Source organism: Trachurus trachurus, assembly GCF_905171665.1.
Source record: "Trachurus trachurus genome assembly, chromosome: 18".
NCBI classification, from domain to species: domain Eukaryota; kingdom Metazoa; phylum Chordata; class Actinopteri; order Carangiformes; family Carangidae; genus Trachurus; species Trachurus trachurus.
This window is the reverse complement of record NC_139909.1, coordinates 18,854,496-18,871,140: the sequence shown is the minus strand read 5'-3', so window position 1 is coordinate 18,871,140 and position 16,645 is coordinate 18,854,496. Positions and strand designations below refer to the sequence as shown.

At 43.2% G+C, this 16,645-nt stretch overlaps 2 protein-coding genes across 2 annotated transcripts in view; one reads left to right on the top strand and one right to left on the bottom strand.

The window, feature by feature from the left end:
• Nucleotides 1–9,723, top strand: part of LOC311002079 (insulin receptor substrate 1-B) — a 48,097-nt gene extending 38,374 nt beyond the window's left edge. Inside the window, exon 4 of the mRNA XM_083993298.1 lies at nt 9,142–9,723. Within this exon, the coding sequence (XP_083849424.1) occupies nt 9,142–9,149 (8 nt within the window). The 3' untranslated portion in view covers nt 9,150–9,723. The remainder of the gene's footprint in view (nt 1–9,141) is intronic.
• Nucleotides 1–16,645, bottom strand: part of per1b (period circadian clock 1b) — a gene marked incomplete at its 3' end in the record, with an annotated part of 402,390 nt that overhangs the window by 83,235 nt on the left and 302,510 nt on the right. The window lies entirely within an intron of this gene.

Below are 16,645 nucleotides of genomic sequence, written 5' to 3'. Positions count from 1 at the left end.
CATCCGTTTCCAAACACACGGGGCAGGATCTCCAGATTCCACTCTGTCAGCCCCTGTGGTCATTTTAATGATCCAAAGGTTTGTCCGTTTTTTTTTTTTTTTTTCTTCCTCTGCGCCTTCTGACGCTGCAAAACCCAGAGAGTCAGTGAACGCAGCTCAGGCTGGATTTGGTTTAGTAGATAAATGAGTGAGCGAGCAGGAAAAAGACGATTTGAATCAGTATTATGAGAGATTTATTTCATTAGGATCAGTAATTGAGCCCGTCTGGTCTGGTTGTGATGATGGAGCTCTGTTGTGTCCCATCACAAACTGATGGTTCAAGGTTTTCTCCAAATCTAATATATAGTATAGTTACAATACTTTTTTTTGAAGTAATTCAGTCTATCATTTTAAATTTCTTTTTTTTTTTTTTCATCATAAATTTGGCTAAATATACTATATTACAGCTATTGGCCTGGGCATATAATTATGATCAAGTTGCATCATAGAAAATTCACTGAAGTAGAAATATCAAGCAGATTGTAATTAAAAGCTAACCTAATGAGTCATTAAAAGTGCACTGGCAGATGAACACCATGCTCACATTATGTCTCATTATAGAGTAAAAAGTGGGATTGTGCAGACGTAGAGCAACGATACCGTTTATCGGCTGCCTGATATTCACTATTCTTTTTGCTCTGGTTTGGTTCCCTCCACCTCGTCAGAGAAATATCTGGTTGCTTCCTGGAGATTTTTATTTATCTATTTTTTTTATTTTTGACTGAGAACAGCTGCAGGAAATGAGTTTGGAAACCGTTCAGTTTCCAGGATCAGAAAACGAAAGCAATGAGCTGAAAGTCGCTAAAACGCTCTGAGGAGGGAAACTCGGCCGATAATTCTCTGTGGCTTTGACACCTGTCAGGTTACAGATGCTAATCTGATCCATCTGTTAATAGTGAAATATTGATTATTGCACCTTTAAGGTTTTTGTCTTTCATGTTTAAAACTTAAATCATATCCGTTCATTTCCTTTAAGATTGTTATTCATAATATTTCACACCTTTAATACTTTAAAATGTATGTAAATGCGTGGTATTTATTGTATTCTAAATAATTACCAGTTTTAACCATCTTATTTAATATTAAACGACGACAGGGTGCATGAGGGATTTTACGAGCAGAGCTGTATCACGTTTCAATCCTGGAAATCTCCACGGCAGCTGAAGAACCTGAGAGTCGTCTCAGTCTCACCTCCTGCTGAGAAACACTCCGAAAAAAAGAAAAAGATCCCTGATAAGACCCCCCTGACTATATTGGTACACAAAACAAAGCAGCCATCCTGCTGACTGCTGAACTCCAAATAGTGCTGATGTGACATTGTGCTGAGTGAAGCAAGACGAGACACTAATGTCTCAACAGCAGCTCCGTCGCTCTGCCGCCTTTTTTTTTTTTTTTTCCTTAAAGATGGTGCAACAGCGTCTTGTGTTTCACTTCAGTTGTCGGCCCACGTCAGAGAGCCGGAGAGAGCTGGCCACTGACATCCTGGGAAAAGTCTTACTAAGAAGTGAGGACCCCCACCTGCTAATGCTATCACTCCATATATCACTCCAGATGCCACCTCCAAGTGTGTGTGTGTGTGTGTGTGTGTGTGTGTGTGTGTGTGTGTGTGTGGAGGGGGAGAGGGAGAGTTCACGTTGGCAGAAAGTGGCAGAACTGGCAGACATCCACACATACACACGCACACAGAGACAGAGAGGAACTGGTGGTCCGAGTCAGCAAACGGTGGAAAAAAGTGTGTGAGGGAGAGAGAGAGAGAGACACGGAGTGAATGAGATAACACTCCCCAAAACCCTTTAGTCCCATTGGCTTTCACTCTGTGTGTCCCATCCAGGGACAGGACGTCCCATGTCAGATTTCAGTGCAGATGCCAGTTTCTGTTACACAAGGACAACCACATTTTAAATGCTGCATTTACAACCACCATGGGGAAGTTTCTGCTCAAACAGGCTTCAACTTTTACTACTTTTTAAGTAGTTTGCTCCAAAAAAATTAGAATATATCTTCTTTCCCCTTCTAGCACATAATTAAATTTTGGACTTGAAGTTGAATCGTTTCCCGACCAAACACCAGATTCTTGCTGCATGTTGTATCAGCACTTTTAAAAACCAATCTGAACTGCCACACTTTCTACTTAATGGACATCCAAGGATATACGTATATATATATTTAAAAAAAAAAAAAAAAAAAAAAAGTAGGGCTGCAGCTAACAATGATTTTCATGACTGATTAATTTGCAGCCAACTTTTCATTTCATGCAGTCTCTAAAATGGCAGAAAGCAGTGGAAAAATAGGCTGACGCTGTTTCCCAGAGCCAGAGCTGACACGTTCAAATGTCTCTCTCTTTTTTCTTTTTTTTTTTCAAAAACAAAGAAAATCAACTGAACAATTACATAAAACAGAGAAAAGAAGCAAATACTGTCACTGCGATGAGCTGAAACCAGAGACTGCTGTGTGTTTTCTGCTTGATAAATAGTAAATACTTCATGTTATGATAATGAACTAACTGGCCATGAATATTAAAAAAAAGAAAAGTTAGAATAATACCTGCAGACTGGGTGAATTTACTGTGAACTCGATTGCACTCTGCAAAACTGCAAGACTGGGAATATTTTCGAAAACATCCAGGTGCACACACACACAGACACACGCACACATATTCAGAGGCTGTGGGGTTCAGCTCACTCACTTTTAAAGGGATACGCCAACAATTTTTTTTTTTTTACGTGTCTTGCCTCACTCCCGAGTCCATGACAAGCAGATAGACACCATCCTTTTGACTGTGCGTGCAGTAACAAGGAAGAGCCCGTATTGCTAGCTACATCGAGGGTAGGTTAGCTTCCTATTTCAAAGTAAAAGCACAAATTCTTTCGTCATGATTTTCTGTATGTAAAGGGCAACCGGTGTTTTATTTTGTGAAAGTAAGTGGTCACAACAGCTAGCTTGAGTAGCGCCGAATTCTTCCGAACAAATTTGTAAACAGCTGGTATTTAGACAAATTAACGATACACTGCTGATCTAGACTTTCTCGCCAAAAAATGTTTGAAATGTTAGTGATATATTTACAGAGTTTAGAGCTAAAATGAAATCAGCTTCTGACTGCTGATTTCGGCTCGGGTAGGAGGCAGGCTAACACTACCTACGCTAACACTACCGCTAATTAGCCGAATCGCCTGTAATTAGCTTAGCTCAAACACTGGATGCACTTCCAGTGTTTGAGCTAAGCTAATTACGGGCGATACGGCTCTATCTCCCTTGTTACTGCACGCACAGTCGAAAGGATGGTGTCTATCTGCTTGTCATGGACTCGGGAGTGAGGCAAGACACGAAAAAAAAAATGTTGGCGTATCACTTTAATATTCTTTACAAACGACTGGTCCTGTGTCATTTACAGCTTGTTGACAGTCAACTATGTAAAGGCCAACATGGTGGATAATGTGCTCAGACTGGAAGTTCAGATATTGTTCAAGGGTGATCTAAATGAGCTGCACATGGGGCAGCCATTGTGGTTCCCCCCAACAACCACAAATGTCCTCCCCCTCCTCCTCCTCCCCCTTCTCCTCCTCCTCCTCCCCACCTTTTTATTTTTTTTCCCCCACTCAGCACTGCTGCTCTGTCTCTGTCTGTCTCTTCCTGTCCCCACACATTCCAGCTCTTCTGTGTGCCATAACACACCCACTCAGTCTCTCCCACTGTGTCGCTGCATAATGAAAAACTCGCCTCGAGCCCTCCTGCCTTGTTTTTTTTTTTTGAATCATTACACAACACAATCATGTCAAAATAAAAAAAACAAAAAACAATCTGTCAAAAGGCAGACAGAAAGTACAACATTCTGTGACGAGTTAAAGCTCCTTAGTGTGTCTTGTAAAAACCAGATTTGGTTTCATGACACCTTGTCATTTACATATAGGTTACACTCATATATAGGTTGTTACAGGGCTACATAACTGTTGTTTTTGCTGTGGGGTGTGATAGTAGCGGCAGAGTTAAAAGCAGTGGTATCTGTGTGTGTGTGTGTGGGAGAAAGTGCAATGCAAAGCACACACAGCACTCGTCTTTCAACACACACACCCTGCCCTCCGCTGCCAACTGCATAGAGTAACCTATGGAAATTTACAGCTGAACATAATGTTCTGGTAATGGGGTGGTTTAAAACAATCAAAAGCCTCCAGTGGGATAATTGATTGCAAGCGTTTAGGTGCGTTGTTGTGTGGTTAGTGCCTCGAGTTAAAATAAAAGGCAATGTCATTAAAAATGGTGGTATCCGTGAACCGCGTTTCCCAGAAATCACCTGTCAGTCGAGTTTGGTTGGTTGGTTGGTTGGTTGGTTGGGGGGTCGACTGCCTCAGGTCTCTTTGATGTGTTTAGCCTTGGTGAAGATCGATGCTCAGCTTTTTCCCGTCTAATACAAAACGAGGGGCCGCTGTCGTTTCTGCAAACTGCACAAACCTTCCTGTCGTCCCAGAAGACTTTCCAAGGAAAAACGTGTCCTCCGCTCTGGACCCATAAAGGCATCGGCATATGTGCAGAAAATGTTAAAGCCATCAGCTCTGAATAACTTAAAGTTGGGTCAACATTTGCATAGGCACTGAAAAAGCCAAGACATACGAGGAATGTGCAAATTTGTCTCTTATTATAACTCCTTTTTAGTGCTCCTGCTTCATGTATGTAGCTTTGCTTTAGGCCAGGGGTGTCAAACTCCTTTTTAGGTCAGGGGGCCACGTACAGCACAATTTTTTTGAAGTGGGCCGGACCAGTAAAATAATAGCATAAAAACCAACACTCTTTAGAGATTTAGCACAAAGAAGTACAAGTACATTATTGAAACGTTCACATTTATTACAAAACCTTATGAACAACCTGAAATTTCTTGAGAAAAATATGTGCCTCTTCTGTCTTTTGTGCAGTTTCCACATTTGGCAAATTCATCCCACACGTTTGACACCCCGGCTTTAGGCTGTTCAAACTACAGCTCATGGATTCTCAATGGGAGGAATCCAAGAGTGGGATAAGCTCCTGACGATGCAAAGAGCAACTCCAATTCTTCCATTTTTAGTTTTCGTACCCGATCCATCACCCCTGTAAACCCATCAGCCCAGCCGACCATCCAGAAATTACAGTATACCTGCATCATTCATCAGTTGGTACACGTTTACCTTCAGACATCTTTACTCAAGAAATTACATCTTTAAACTGGATCTTTGTTTCAATGATACTTTTTTACTTCCATTGGTTTGTTATTACTTCAACCAGTCGTAGGCAGTTGCAGATTTTCGGGTGAATCAAAACAAGCCTGAGGTTATGAATGAGGACTTGAATGGAAATATTGTCTTCAACAGTTTGATAAAAGCTGCAAGAGGCTGTTTCTAAGTATCAAATTTTTTGTTTTGCCACGAGTTTTGGTCGCCAAAGGGAAGACGGAGCAGACTTACAGCTGCTGCTGCTCGGCATGAATCAGCGATTGTCAAAGTCTTAACAATCACCTTGGAAGCCCTCGGGGACAAAAAGCGTTTAACGCTCCGCATCGACTCCGCGTGGAGAATCGCTTTAACCAGACGGTCGTCCCCGAAAGATGTGCCAGGTTCGCGATTAACAAATAAGAAGCAGTGGAATGGGACACATGCGCTGCGGTCGGAGCTGTGAACATTATATCTTCATAACTCTCAGACTTTCTGGCGTCAATGGAAGAAATGAAACGAGGTGACACAGGAGCTATCTGCCAGTGTTGATTCCTTGTACTCGCAGCTGTCTTGATGCTGGATCCCGGCTCATGTTGCGCCGTTGTACCTCTTACCCACTTGTCCGCCTCGCAGGATGGATGATTTAATGGAAGTATAATAACAGCACTGGGGGAACTGCAAAGAGCTAAGGTCGCTGGCACGAGAAATCGCTGCCATTGTGGAAAAACAGTTAGAGGGGGATTGTGGGGATTTTCACATCCTTATATTAATCTAATTCCTCTAATGATTTCCAGCAGACGGTTCTTCGCTTTCTTTTTTTTTGGGGGGGGGGGGGGGGGGGGGTGTAGGCTAAAGGTCGGGGGGTTAGGCAACACCGGGAGCTGGAGAGGAATTTAGGAATTTGGTATCTCGCGGATAGAGGCATGTTGGCGGGTTGGATGCTCGCTGACATGGCGCTGGAGCCTTCGTCCTGCATGCATGTGGAGATAAATCCCTTCCAACCACAGGATTCTTCTCTGGGTTTTGCTCGAACGCAAACTTACAGATCGTCATATCCACGGAGCTGCCCTGGGGGCTTATGGGATGCTTGTAAAACCAAAAAAAAAAAGATGAGATACGGTGATAAACCCAATGGGGATTTCCAGTGATTCTCATTCATCGCAGAACGGTACCTACCATAGGCTCACACAGTTTTCCTCCCTTTCCTCGCCTTCTGTTTTTCATTTATTGTAACCATACGATGGTCTCTAATGTAGATCCGACTGCTCTCCTTTATATATAAAACATGATTTAACCCAAACCGACGGAGTGACCAGTGAACTCAGTGACTCACATCACGTTGCATAGACCGGCTCCGTGTCTTGTGGGAAGCCGGGGCAGCATGAAAATGACAGACCGACACACTCGATTTACGACCAGAGAACAGGGTGGCTTTCAATTTTCGGCAGCCCTCGATTGAGACATCACATAGACCCAGACTCTCCTAATTACACACACACAAATACACACACATACACACACACAGGCGGCTAGAGAACAGTTATTGGCTAGACATGGACTGCGGAGGCAGATAGCCTTGTCTAACCTCTTGATTTAAACAGTCTGGTAGAGGAAGGGAGGGGGGAGAGAAACACACATACACTCACACAATCGCTACCACAGTCATTATTACATCGATTTTTCCCACAGACAGAGAAACGATGCAAAGGAAATGAACAGGATCGATAGACAAACCACCAAGGGAGAGTCAGGCGAATGGATGGAGGGGGGGGGGGGGGGGGAGCTCAGGGACAATAAGAAAGCATTATCTGATGAGGAAGCATTTCCTGTGTGGCTGCATATAGGAGAGAGTGTCCCGGGATGAGGCGGCGAAGACGGACCGGCGGTTGTCAAGATTTGAAGTCTCTGTGTATAATTTTCCACGTCTGTGTTTTGGAGAAAGGTCATCATTAAATGAATGTCATCCACATTATTATGGTGTCTTCCTTTTTTTTCTCGAGTTTGCTTTGGTTTCATGAGAGTTTGCATGTGTGTGTTCATGGCAGCGCACCAGTGCGTGTCCAGCCTGTCTCCTCCGGTCCCCCTGGTTGGCTGCTTTGATTGTTTGTGTTGCTGTTTTCTTTTTCTTTTTTTCTGTTTTTTTTTTTTTTTTTTTTGCGAGAGCCGACCGCCTGAATGAGAGAGCTGCTCCTCTCTCCTCTCTGCTTTAGGCCGCCATGGCTTTGGCTGGCTGGCTGGCGGGCACCGTCTGTGCTGAGGGGGACTAAATATAGCTCACTGCACCAGGAAGAAGACAAACTACAGAGAGAGAGAGAGAGAGAGAGAGAGAGAGAGGGGGGGGAGGGAGGGGCATAAATGTAGAGTACCCTCATGCAATTAGAGAGTCAAGCACTGCTGGGAAATTTTTAGGGGGAAAAGAGACAGAGGGAACTCTCTCTGAGGCTGTTCTCTTTTACGAGCTTTGTGGATTTGTTATTTTGGCTGATGGCCGCCCCGAGTGCCTTTGTTGTGAGTCATCACATTTGACAGAAAGCAACCCGGTTTAAAGGGCACTGACTAATCTTTATAGTAGTCATGATCCCGCTTTCATTGCGAACCCAACCACCTTCCAGTTCCAGTCAGCACTTTCCGTCTTCCTGCTCCTTAATTAAAACGTCCTCATCGTCATCGCACATAACATGACGAAGCAATTAATGCCGCATGCGTCCAACAACGGGCGAACTCGATTCGGCGTTGATACCTAAGCGTGAGATCGTTGTCGTTGGCTTCAAGGCTCGATGTGATGACTGCGGTGTTGTAGGTTAATTGCATGTCACACTGGGGGAGATTGCTCTGATAAAAATCTGTGTCAGCCTTGGTGACATCAGACTTTGCACAGTGTCACATCAGTTTTATTCCCTTTCGCCGATAAGTGGGTTTCGTCGATCGTAGCCGAATGTAGCAGCAATAGTCACATGGTTTAGAATTTCTCCTCCTGAATCATAATAAACAAATTCTTGCAGCGATTTTGATGAAAGACATGGTCCATTACTGACAATTATTCCTCCTCCTTCATTCCTCTCATGTTTACCGTTGGTGTGCGCAGAGGTCGGAGCGCGTCACAGATGTTGTAAAACTAGGTGAGAGAAGGGGAAATTATTTGTCTACTGGGTTTTTTTTTTCGAGACGTTGTGTGCAGATATTAGATATGAAATTGCGTCTTCGTCGACGAAGAGCGCTGCCGTGTTTGTTTTTCAGCTGTAAAATATCCTGTCCTGGCACCAACCTATATAGGGGCCTTAAAACAAACAGATGGCGGCGTGACGCCATGTGATTCCCCATCTTCTTCTCTCTTCTCTCTTCTCCGGAGCATTTATCATCAAGTCTGCGTTCCTGCTAATCCTATCAACTGTGCAAACAAGGCCAGGAGTCGTTATGTGTTGGATGTGACATTTCGAAGCGTTGCAGTTGTGACATTTGCCTGACGATGCGTACTGTACCTGTGTGCGCTCGCGTGTCCTCGGCTGAAATCGGCATGTTCAAAAAAAAAAGAAAAAAAAGAGAAAAACCTGACATGTTTTCTGGATCTCTGGTTTCCCCCCTCATGCTGGCACACACACATACTTGACTCTGCGCCTGCAGCGATAGGTGTCCTCGCTCTCTCCTTCCCCGCTGTTCTTTTTATCACTTTCATCCTGTCTGAGTCTTTTTTAGGCCTGTTTGGCTCTGCTATTGTATATTCCTGTTGTTCGCTGTAGGGTCACGGTGTCCCAGGGCCGATAAGCAGACACTGATATCTTACGTTAGATATTATAATTAACCTGATAAGCCAACAGACACTGTATATACATGTCATAATATTTATTTCTGCTTCATATCTTGAGTTATTGTTTACCCCGAATCTGACCAAAACCATTTCCCCTTTTCTTTGTGTTTTTTCTTGCAGAGTGCTGATGTCAGTGCGTCGTCCTTGGGGGGAACAATCTGGTACCGCTCAGAGACCTTCAAAGCCCCGCCTGTTCCTTTTGTGATAACCAATCGCATCCAGAGAGCAGCTGCATCGGACACGCCCCTGAAGCACTTTCACAGAGACTGATGGAAAATGGTTCTTTTTTTTTTCTTCCTCTTCTTCTTCTACCCCCCCCCCTCTGCTTTCATCTTGTTGGTTGTGGAAACCAATGGGGATGTGTGCCAAATGACATTCTTGAAAAGATATTTGCTGCTCTCATTCCTTGAGTGAAAGCCAATCAGAGAAGGGTACAAAAAAAAATGGAGAATGGTGTTTCTTTTGTTTTTTGTTTTCTTCCAAGTGAAAGACTCGAATCATTAAGAGTACAACGGTGGCTGACTATTAAGTGTATGGAAAAGAAAATATATAGAGCTATCTATATCTATATCTGCTCAAAAAGTGCCTCGTTTTCAGACTGTAGCTGTTTTACAAAGAACTTCAACTTAGCCTCGACTAACTGAAGCTTTGGGTTCTTTTATTTTCGTGCTTAATTTGATGTAGTTATAAAAATAAAGAAAATGCAGCAGAAGATTTCGATAAAACAAATGTTGGGTAGCACTGGTTTGAGCTTTTGCCGCGTTCACGTCATATGGGATGGATTGGACAAATGTCTTTGCTAACAACTTGCAAGCGCCAAGTTGGTCCTATCAGGGTTAAAAATACTATGCATGGTCAGTGTCACTAACCATTACATTAGTTTCCCCATTCATAATTCTGATTTACATTTTAATTCGAATAATTAACGAGAAATCCGTTGTGACGTGAATGCGGCATTTTTGCTAACGTAATTGATGATAATGGTACTAGCAATCTGCTGGCCTTCCTGTCTACTGTGAGAAATATTAGCATAGCTGCTGTTGACTTACTGCTCGTTATAACTTGCGGATGTCGCTTTTTATTCTGTCGTTTTTTTCCCCCCTTTTCTACCCCTCCCTCCGAACTTTCAAACAGAGCCATATACGCCGAAAGTATTAAACACACGCACACACGCCTGAAACAAAAAGGCACTTAAAGGGATGGTTCAACATTTTGGCAAGTTTGCCTTTTGCCTTAATCCCTATAGTCATAGAAGCAGGTTCATTACCTTTAATAATTGGTGCATGTTGTTTTGAGATCAGCGGGGCAGAGACGTGAGCTGCTCAGTGAACACAATGGAGGTGAATGGTACAGGTCCCCTGTCCCTCATCAAACTCCTCAAATACACAATCCAACAATGTTGAGAAGTTGTGACCTGCACATTCACCATACAATGAAATAATCATGTATAAATTACGATACAGGAAGCAAAAACTACTACTGCTTTTGAAATCACAATGTAGTTCCGGCTACGCATAATAACCCTGTCTCATAATTATACATGATTATTGTGAATGTGCCGGTCACAACTTCTCCACAAGAGCGTTTTGGAGTTGTTGGATCGTGTAGGCTATTTGATGAGTTTTGAAGGACAGGGGACCTGTACCATTCACCTCCATTGTGTTACCTGAGCAGCTTGCGTCTCTGCCCCGCTGATCTCAAAACAACATGCACCGATAATTAAGGCATAATGAACCTACCCCTTTGACTAGGGATTATGGCAATAGGTGAAATTGCCAAAATGTTGAACTATCCCTTTTAACAGCAGGGGATACTGTTGCTTGCTAGCCAGCTAGCTAAAGCCAGCTAGGTCAGATCCGTCCTGCTGACTATACACAGCTCAGGGTGAGACCCCTGATATAGAGCCAAGCAATCCCATTAGTGCTATTAGCTCCAGACACTTGTGTCTCACTTAATCCCCTTCATCTCAGGATGCTAAATAAACATACGGTACATACAGCTGAGGATAGAGACCCTATCAATAGCCATGTTAATGCTAGCTTTGTAGCGGTCAGCACACTGCTGCTTTTAGCGCCAGAAAAATGGGGTCAGTTGTTGTTGTTTTTTTTTCAATTCTGTCAGTATAAAAACTGCTAATTTGTTCTCACCTTTTTTATACATTGAGGTACCAAACATTTTAAGAAGAGAGTTTTTTTCACTTTTTGATTTTTAAACTGGTTGAATTGAAAATGCTTCGACCCTAAATCTTTACTTAAGACTCTCTGTTTCTGATCTCCTCCCCCCACCCCACTACTCTGTCTTTTGCTTAGCTCTTACTTTAATCTCCGCTATGCATCAGCACTTAAGTGCCTGTCTGTCCTACTTGCCTGTCTGTCCCTCTGCCCCGTTTTAGCAGCTAGCACTAATAGGGCTGTCCTAGCAGAATATATCAAGTCTATTTTTGTGTCTATTTTTGTCTCTTTTTTGGCTGTACAGTTCTCATGTTCATGTATGTTCGGTGTGACAATGATCTATCAGATGACTTGACTGACAGTCGTGGCCCTGATCCGAGGAGTTTTGGACTGTTTCACTTCGTCGGTAACAGAAGACCCAATCATTACAGGGCCATCAGTGCCAAATCACAACGATGACAACGACAATGACAAAAAAAAAGAAGAAAAAAAAAAGACTCAGCTGTTCTCCTCATCGACAGCACCTCAAGAAGCAACCTTTTAGCTCTCAAGTCCGAACGTATTGCTTTGTTTTGTTTTAATAATGTAACCTTTTGTGTCCCTCCGTTGTTTTCTTTTTCGCAGCGGGGGGAGGAACTGTGACATATCTTGCCTCGCAGTCTGCTGATGATGTGACTCTTGGAGATAAAGGTCATTGTGAAGACTTGCGTATGCTTTAACCTTGAATTTTTTTGTTTCTTCCCTATGACTTTGACCCAAGCATTATGAAGAAATGCATGAAGATGAGAAAGAAAACCCCACCGCAAAAAAACTGCAACAACAACAACAACAAAATGTCTAAATGTCTGAACACATGTGCATCTACGTAGCTCCAAATTGTACTCATGTGTTTGCCTGCCTGCCTTGGGAAGTTCATGAACTTTCTCACTCTTGTCACATGACTGTCGGGGCGCCCGGAGCATAACAATGCAGCTTTATTACGAGCAGATTGGGATCTGTGGTTGGAATTGCCCCTAATAGCAACAGCTAAAGCACAAGTGGGAAAAAACAATTGGACTTCAAACCATGAAGCCAAGGCGTTATTTGCTGGCAAACACATGATGATGAGTTGAAATGTATCTAATGTACGTTGAGGGATGTTCTTGCATTGTGACTGAGCAGTTTTCCGCCAAAACAGAAATATGCTTGAAGGTACTTCAGTAGTGTAGAAAGAAAAGCGCACAGACTTCCTTTAGTCCTGACTAGCAGTCATTATTATCCTACCATTTAGAGCCCCCGCCCCCCCTCCAGCTCTGAGCATCTCATGAACTTTTCAGTGAAACACGTTAACTGCCTACAGTCTGGAAAATAGTTAATTTTTTTTATTTTATTCTATTTTTTTTGTTGCATTGACTGCCCATGGCGAGGTTCAGCCACATATCGTGAGTTAAAGTCACTTCAGCAGAGCTCAGATGAACACGTGTGTGTAATGTGGGGTGTGTGGGGAGGGGGGTTGAACAGTTTAAGTGGCTGCATGATTTCATTCATTGCGTTTTTAAGTGTAGAGATGTTCATAAAAATGTGCAGGAAAAAGTGCTGCTGCTGATCTAAATTGTTTTTATCCCTTTTTCTCCTGTTTTCCCCCCCCTGAGGGATGGTACTGAATGGGAATATTGTGAGATTTGCCATTGATGTAGGCAGTTTTACTTCTGTTGCTTGAGACAAAAAAAAAATCTTGACTAAAAGGAAAAAAAAAAAAAAAGTCAAACAACAAGAAAGGACTTGTGGTTTCTTTTGTTTCTGTGACCGGCTGCTTTAGTTTCCTTCTGAGTGATGTAATAGGGACGATTGTTCAAAAGTGACAGGCCTGAGACGGAAAAACAACAGCGCTACTGATCTACGAGGGGGAGAAAAGGGAGAAGGAGAAGAAGAGCGGAAGACGCTGCGATTTACTGGCTGAGGCAAGTGTGAACATCTGCATGAAATGCCACAGACGCAGGCCGGCTCATGCCCTTCACACACACACACACTCGCACACACACTCACTCGCCGCCTTTGACTCACACACAGTGGCTCGAACAGGCTGCGACCACAGCGCAGATGTCACACTTTATTGTGGAAAAGAAAACAGCCCTGATTGTTAATCCACAAAGCCTTTTTAGCCGCGTTAGTCACATCCACCGTTCCCATTGATAAGATCATTTGCACTCGAGGTTGGCAGGTTGCCCATTGAGTTAATAACTCGTCTTACCGGTAATTTGACCAACATGGGTGTTTAGTGGGTGAGCTCTCAGCCTCCTCCTCCTCCTCACCCTCACTCTTATTTGATGCTGCTATTTGAGTGCTATCTCACTCAACGCTCGGTTTAATTAAAAAAGCTTTTTTCTTTTCTTTTCTTTTCCTTTTTTGAGGCAGGATAAATCTGTGCCTCTTTCTCCTGTTGTTGTTAACATGCATGGGGATCCTGTATCATCCTTGTACACAGATGGCCAAGTAATTCAACCCCCAGCCGGGTGTGATTGTGCTTTGACTGGGGCTCTGCAGGAATTAATAGAGATGAGAACACACACACACATACAGATCAGGCTTGCACCTGCAAAAGCTCTCGGTTTCCTATGTGAGTATAAATAAGGTTCAACCTGTATGAGAATAAGAAAAAGAAGAACTCACACCCGAAGTGTTACTGAAACTGACACTGTGTCTGTCCCATTAGCTCTCTGCACAGCTCGTGTTCCTGCTTTTGTTCACTTACATCTTAAAAAAGTGAGTCCCAAAGGGGATGTTGTCCCTATACCTCAGATTTGTTAGTTTCAATAGAGACATTTCCCCCTTTTTCCTTTTTTTTTGATCAAAATTTTATTTCAATTTTCAAGTAAGAAGAAAAGAACATGAGTGAATAATACCAAGGTACAGAGGATGTACATTACTCAAAAGGACACTGACAGACAAGACAAACACAGAAGATAAAACAACTTTAAAATTAAAAATGGATAAAGAATATACACAAAAAAGAAAAGTATGGGCAAAAGCAACATTAAAGCCACCCAGAGTACAAGAAAAAATGTATATATATGCACATACATGTATAAATATACATACATGCATACACATACATACACATTCTGATGTAATGCAGCTCTATAAACAGTTACATGTATATATTCTTATACACAAAACTACTAGTGGTCATTGGAACAACTTTTGATCACATTGCCCGAACAGAGAACAACAGAAAACATTTCCCCCCTTTTCCCATCATGCACTTGTGCAAGCGCTGGCTCCATTCAGTATTACCAGTGGCAAGAGTACTCCTCGTGATGCTGCTTCCCAGAAAGTCAAAAAATTTTATGAATGAATGAGCAACTTTCCCTTGTGATGCCCCCCTCAGGCAACGGAGAGCCTGCAGGAGGGGAGGGGAGGGGGGATGTCACTCTAAGAAAGCCTTCTCTCTCTAAAATCCTTAAGTTGATATGGGAAATCAGATAAAACTCAGATCTGACCCACATCCTTATTCCCAGTGACGGACAAACAAGAGCAAGACGGAAATGTAGCGCCGCTATCAGCAGCGTGGATAAGGAGAGGGAACAGAGGAGCAGAAATGGGCACAGCTGCCATCTGGTTGTCTTGGCGACAGGCGGCGTCAATGCCTCCCTCTGCTACGGTGGCAGCGTCTGTGGTCAAGACTAGAGAGGAGGAGGAGGAGGAGGAGGAGGAGGAGGAGGCGGAGGAGGAGGTGGAGGGGGAGGAGGAGGGGGAGGTGGAGGGATACTGGATGGCGGCCAAGTGAAGAGGACACAGAGTTCAGTCACAGAGAGGCGCTCTGGCCAGCAGCCAGCAGGTAGAGACCTGTTGAGTCTGAGTGGGAGGTGTGTGTGTGTATCATCTCCTCATTGTGTGGGTGAGTGTGTGATGTTTGCCGTGGTGTGTGTCTTTGTATTTCCAGCTCGGCTTACAGTTACACTAGACTAGACGCACCTATATGGACACACACAGGCACACACATACACAAAACGGCAGAAATAGACTCAGTAACTGTGCTTGTTTAAACACACACACACACACTGCAGGGTGGGCACGGGAATGTTTGTACAGTGTCACATGAATTAATCTCACACACACACACAAAACACAAGACTTGTTTAGTGGCTCTTCTGGAGCTTTCAGTCACATCACATGAAAAAGAAAAAGAACAAACACACCTCCATGTGTGATGTGACTGAAAGCTCCGGCTGCTAAATGGCCTTTTGCAAAGAACTTTGAACCTCAGGATAAACTAATGGAGATGTTGTTGACCAATGTGTATTTGTGTTTTATTCTCCATATATACTCTGCGTACTTAACACTATTATACCCAACCCAACCTGGGTTAAGGGTTGTGTAATGATTAAAGGGATAAGAAAGGGAAAAATGTGCAACCAATGAACAACTTTTTACAAAAACTGATCAAACCTGAGCAATTTCTCGAACGCCCCTCAGCCTCAGATCTACTTCAGAGCCTTTATACCAGGGGTGTCAAACTTGTTTTAGTTCAGGGGCCACAAACGGGGCAATTTGATCTCAATCGGGCCTGACCACTAAAATAATAGTACGATAACCTATAAATAAAAAGAACTCTGAATTTTTCCCTTCGTTTTAGTCCATTACTAAGATGTTTACAGTGAATTAACTATCCTTTTACAAAACATATTATGAACAACCTGAAATTTCTTGACAAAAAACATGTTTTGATGTGCAATTTGAACAATATCATAATATAATATGCCAAATTCATCCTGAAGGCCAGATTGGATCCTCTGCCAGGCCGGATTTGGCCCACAGGCCGCACGTTTGACACCTCCGCTTTATACATTTGAGGGGGCCCGCTACAGTGGAGGAAGTATAAATGTCCAGTCAGATGTACAGTACGTATGTCTCGGCCTCTTTAATGGGGCTGGGGTTGCTATTTTTATGGTGTTTACATCGCGGGGCCCCGGCCCCATTGGCGGATCATGTACGGTCCATACTTTTTGCATGTTGGCCAACAATACAGGAAGTCTTCCCGTCTTTATGACTTCCTCCATGGCGCTGGGCCACAGGAAGCTCGTTGGATGCAGGACGCGGAAATAGCTTTCGCTCCCATAGCAGATGTGGGAATGTTCATGTCAACGCTGCTTTCAGCTCCATGCTCCCAAAGAGCTTCCTCCCTCCCTGCAACGGTTCCCACATATTCAAATATCAAGTAGAAACATATATGCTTTTATAAATGTGGGGCCAAAAAACACTTTTTTCCCTGTACAAGTAGCTAGAATAAACCACCTACAGCAGCTGTTTCAACTTAGGTAAGCCTACTGTATGTATATATGTTGACCCAGCCAATAAAGCCCTGGATTACACTCAGTGTACTTCAAGCTGCTTCTGCTAATCCCCTCCTCTCCTCAGCCCTTCATATAGTTTTTTAGGGCAAAGTTAATCACTGTAGACTCAATATAGTTAGT